Source organism: Nannospalax galili, unplaced genomic scaffold, assembly GCF_000622305.1.
Source record: "Nannospalax galili isolate Female #2095 unplaced genomic scaffold, S.galili_v1.0 scaffold124, whole genome shotgun sequence".
In the NCBI taxonomy this organism is placed as follows: Eukaryota; Metazoa; Chordata; class Mammalia; order Rodentia; family Spalacidae; genus Nannospalax; species Nannospalax galili.
Genome location: NW_008352485.1, coordinates 576,362 through 581,772, shown reverse-complemented (window position 1 = coordinate 581,772; position 5,411 = coordinate 576,362). Strand labels below are relative to the sequence as shown.

The 5,411-nt window shown below is 42.7% G+C and overlaps 1 protein-coding gene across 2 annotated transcripts in view; it reads left to right on the top strand.

The window, feature by feature from the left end:
• The window catches only part of Adamts17 (ADAM metallopeptidase with thrombospondin type 1 motif 17), a 396,140-nt gene that overhangs the window by 227,920 nt on the left and 162,809 nt on the right, over positions 1-5,411 (top strand). For both annotated transcript variants that reach the window (XM_008849526.2, XM_029554310.1), the window contains exon 11: positions 4,829-4,930. In XM_008849526.2, coding sequence (XP_008847748.1) covers positions 4,829-4,930 — 102 coding nt within the window. The remainder of the gene's footprint in view (positions 1-4,828; positions 4,931-5,411) is intronic.

The following is a 5,411-nucleotide window of genomic DNA, read 5'->3' as shown; positions in this document are numbered from 1 at the left end:
TGTGAAGATAAGTCAAAGGTCCTGCTTGACCATGTCTGGCTTCACTTGGATGCCTGGAGGAAATATTTTCTGAGTTGACCCTCCTCTTTGTAGACTGGACACTTGTTCAAATCCATCTGGTGGGGTCTCCATGGCCTCCCTGAACAAGAGGACAGGTGACTCACCTCAGTTACAGGACATTTTGAGAGATGTTCCATAGCTTCCTGGAACTTAATCGACCTTGGAAGGCAAAGGGCAAAAACTGTCCTTTAAGTCCCTCTGACCAGATTAGTATAGGCCTCAAAGTATGGATGTTAAACATCCAATAAGGTTAGTTTCACCAGTCTGGTATTTTTAATTACCATGTGCTATATAGATAAAGCTTGGGTGAAAAACCAAATGTTCTCAGATAAACCTTGACTAGATGTGTATTTTGTTCCTTAGACTAGTTGACTAAATTATGACTTTAGAAAATTTAAGATTATGTGAATATTATTTTTGTCTCATCCTTTATATATCATAACAAACCTAAACAGACCTTCATCACTTGCTTAGGCTTTCTCATTTTTTCATTTTTGGAAAATATCTCCATTCCCATATCCTTTTACCCTCTTTTACATTCTCATTTTCTTTCTTTTTCTTTTTTTAAATAATTATGAGACATAATAACATTAACAAATAAATTTTCCATCTTTTGTGAGAATTCTTTTCCTGGGGATACTAAGCAATTGCTTATTCATTTTAAGGTTCTAGTATCAAGCCAGTGTTTGATTAAAGTTTTTCTAGGGAACCAATCAATTTACTGAGCTAGCTTACTGAGATAACTAAATATTGCTGAGGTGTATGAGTGACCTGAGGGTATGCAGAGTGGAAAGCCTTTACCCAGCATGGGTCATGCCTTCTCTTCCTAGCCTTCCCCGGGATGTATACTTTAGCCCTCCCCATTACCACAAAATATGGTATCTTAAAACAAACCATATTTCCTAATCTCTCAGACTCTGAGGTTAGGGATGTAGGCATGGCTTAGCTTCCCAGCATTTTTACAAGACTGTGGTGAGGACAGAGTTCAGGCCTGCAGTCTCATTTGAAAGCTCAAATGGGGAAATGTTTGCTGCCCAGATCACTGGATCATGTATTAATCATTGCAAGCACTCTGTTCATTGTAGGCTGTAGGTTCAAAGACTGCACTTTCATGCTAGTTTGTCAGAGGCCTTTTCCAACATGGCAACTTGTTTCACCAGAGTAGGCAAGACAGAAGGCAATTCAGAGAGCCTCCAAGGAAGGCAGAGACCAAAGTGCTTTACAAACTGATCAGAATGTCATATCCTGTCATTTGTATTGCATTCTATGAATTAAAAGTGAGTCAGAGGCAAGGAAAAATGGTGGATATTGTCATCTGTAAAGATGAATGTGGGAAGTAGTGACTTGGCTCCACATCCATGTGGAGACATCATGAAGAGACTCCCCGAGGGTGTCCATCTGGGAGATGCTGGGGATCACAGCTCAGGCCAAAGAACTCTATTACTAGCTAACCAGTCCTACAGACATGCCAGAGGATAAGAGAAAGCATAGACTTACCTTGGTTTATCAAATAAAATATACAGAGGCAACAGAAACCTCGTAAGTTCTTATAGACACACTAATTACCGCAGGTTTAAGCTAATAGATGCCTGAAAATGCTTGAGGAGAACAGGGAAGATGAGACGGAGGCAGAGAATAATGAAAGTGATGAGGACAGCATCAAATTTAACCAAGTATATTAGTTAGTTTTTTGTTTCTGTGATAAAATGCCATGACCAAAAGCAACTTACAGAAGGGTTTATTTGGGCTGGTGGTTCTAGAGGGTAAGAGTCCATCATGATGAGGAAGGCATGGCAGTAAGCAGCAGGCATGCCATAAGGAACAGCATGCTAAGAGATTACATCTTCAACAGCAAACACAAAGCAGAGAGAGAAAATCAGGAGAACAAGGCTCTGAACTCTCAGAGCCCAACCCCAGTGACTTATTTCCTCCAGCAGGGCCATGCCTCTTAAACCTCCCAAGTACCACCAGCAGCTGAGGACCAAGTGTCCAAATACATGAGCCTATGGGGAGGGAATATAGCTCATTCAAACCACCACATCAAGTATGCTTTAAAAACTGTCCTGGTGTGGTAGCCAAGCCAGGGTCAAATAGCTCTGGAGTATTCTTTCTGTTTATTCCCTACAACAACAACAACAGCACAAAAGTGACCACCATCCTGAACCCCAATACCATAGCTTTACCTGTGCTTGAAATTTATGTAATGAAATCATACAGTATTGTTCTCATGTTGATGGGCATTTGGGCAGTTTCTACCATGGGAATGACAGAGATAGTATTGAAATGAACATTCCTGACAATGCCTTTGTAGAACAGATACAGATTTCTTTCTTACATTCTTGGTAATGGAATTGGAGGCATTACAATGTGCAGTGTCTATAATCAATACTGCTAAAGAATTTTCCAAATTTTATTGACTAAAGTTAGAATCTTATTATCAGTACACAACAGTTTCTGTTGGACTGTGTCCTTGCCAATGCTTGGAATTCTCCCATCTTTTTCATTTTAGCTCTTCTAATGGCTATGTAGAAGTATCTAATGATAATTTAGCTTTCCCTGATGACAAAAGACATTTGAGCATATTTTCATATGCTTAAATGCCATTCAAATATATTTTTGTGAAATGTTCAAGTTCTTTGTACGTTTTTCCACTAGGTCTTTATCTTCTTTGATCTATAACAGTTTGAGGCTATTGTTCTCTTATGCGCGCACATGCACGCGCGCACACACACACACACACACACACACACACTGTGTTGACAGTATGCATTGCAAGCACCCCCCAATCTATTGCAAATATCATCTCTCATATTCTAGCTGTCTTTTGATAAACAGAAGCCCTTAATTTTTAGAGAGTATAATTTGTTTTTCTCTTTTATTGTCAGTACTTTTGTGTTCTTTTAAAGAAATATCTGCCAAACCTCCTTCTCTTTCACTTTGATAATTAGGGAAATTTTATGAGCAAGACCTGTCTATAAAATGCATAATAAACAGCTCACCCCACCTTCTTCCTTTCTCTCCTAATGTGACCATTATTTCTCCTAATCCCAAACACTCCTGCCCCCTAATTGCCCTCCTGGGTTCTCCTTACCTCCTGAACATGTGTCTGCACATGGATGCAACACTCTTGAAGTCTTAGGTGAAAGTGCAAGGAATCAAACATCTAATGAGGTGCAGTCGGTCTTTATAGGAGCAGCTGTGCTATGCTCAAGTTCTCATCTTTTAACCATTCCATGGAGAGGTGAACAGTAATGGGAGCTTGTAGGCTTTGCTGAACCCGAGTGCACAGCATTCCACTTCAATCCCGACTCCTTTGAAGGCACAAAGCAGTTCCTACATACTTGAAAAATGAGACAGCTCCATGGACTTTCCTTAGCTTTCTGAGGCCCCTCCACCACTGTTTCCCTTCCTTTCCCCTTGTTTGTCCCTTCACCCTCTAAACATTTCTTGACTTCAGACTGTACAGTTGAACGTCTATTCTATGCAGATGTTTGAGATTACTTGCAACAGTGAACTTCTAAACTGAGTACTGCACACCCTTTGTGAGCTTTGCTGTCTCCTCACTGTCCCCACCCTGCAGGGGGTTCCCACACACTGCCCAGGGGCACCAACTAGCCACTGGCCACACAGAGGAGAGTGAGGTCTTCCCATTCCAGCTCAAGCTTCTTTAGCCATGATTGGGTCTGGCATCCGGGAAGCACTGTGTCTTTAAAGGATCCTTATGTACATCTGTTTCCAATTTGCAGGCCATGATCATGGTGAGGATTTGGGTGCAAGTAGTTTATGTGGGAAGCAATCCCAGGAAATACTGTGAGGGGCCATCTGCAGGGGGAGAAGTGGAGAAAGGTGCATTGATGGGTTGGTAACTGCCACAGGCAGTAGGACTATCCCATGAGGAACCCCCGCTCCCAGCAACATGTAAACATGCCTCTGAATCCCCTCTCCCATCAGGATGGGATCAGACAGCTCCCATCTCTTATATTTGATGGTCCTGTCTGCATGCAAGTCCTTTGGGGAAGGAGAGTGGCCGTGCCTCCCTCAGTAATTTTGATAATTCATCTCATTCTGAGCACTTTGTCAATGTCCAAATGTCTTATTAATACAGTTGGGTGTCTGCCTTTTTAAATGCCCATTCCTGTTTTAGTAGAATTGCTTTAATTATTTATTTGCATATGTTCCAAGTTTTTCTAGGTAAAATACTGTAATAATTTATGCCCAACTCAGCAAAGCTATAAGCCAGACAGGGAGAATGGAAACCTGCCTCTGCACTTTGGCCTCTCATTTCTGGGCCCCCTGATGGCTGCTCATACCCTCACCCCACCCACAACCCAACACATCAATTCAGGGCCTTGGCCACAGAGCTGCCTCCAGCTAAGTTTGGCTACGGCTGTTCCTGTGTGTTCTGTCAGCTTGTGGGTATCAGCTTTGTTCTTTGAACTAAATGGAAGAGATCTGTTTACTTACTGCTTGGTCCTGGGAGGCAGGAGCTGTCACCCTGACACCTCCACTGAGTTCCTAGAGTCCAGAACTACTGAATTCAGTTCCATGAGACAAGCTTTCCTAGGAGTAAATGCAAGAATTCCACTGAGCTAAACGAGCCCATTGAAATGATGCCTTGATGTTTTAGATGTCCAAATGCATAATCTTCCTTCTCCCCACACATTTCAAACCCCAAATCTGACTGTGGTTGCTCCACAGCTCTGACCCCAGTTGTGACCTTTATCTGTAAGTGTTCTTGGCAGTCATGGTTCCTTCCTTTGTCCTGCAGCATCTGATGTGTGCTGGGCTGTGGTGCCTGGTAGAAGGAGATACATCCTGCAAGACCAAGCTGGACCCTCCCCTGGATGGCACTGAGTGTGGGGCAGACAAGGTAACACCAGCTTCTACCACCCCCAGCAGGCAGCCCCACATCTCCTGGGCACTGAGCACTTCTCCTTCTGGAAGGCAGCTCAGGAGCCCCCGAAACACTGCTGAGCACCATAGTAATGTCCAGGGAGCATGCTGCAGGCCCACATGTTGTCTATGTATCACCTCTCGTTTTCTTACAAATCCACAAGAATCAATCTTATTTCCTTGATATTTTTGTTACATGAACCCCTTTTGTCACATGAGTGAAATAAAGGGAAAATTTTCACTGAGTATATGTGTAATAGAAAAGCAGTTTCATTTGCCATGCACTGATAAGAATCATGTCCAGTTTTAGACAGATTTTAGAAACCAAGCTGACCATTATGAAGAAGCGAGACTGTAAGGGTTACAGAGAAGTGGGCTGTACCAGCAGCCACACAGCTTTCTCCTAAGCCTTGATTGGCGTTTTTGTTTGTTGGTTCCTTTTCCTCCTCCTCCTCCTC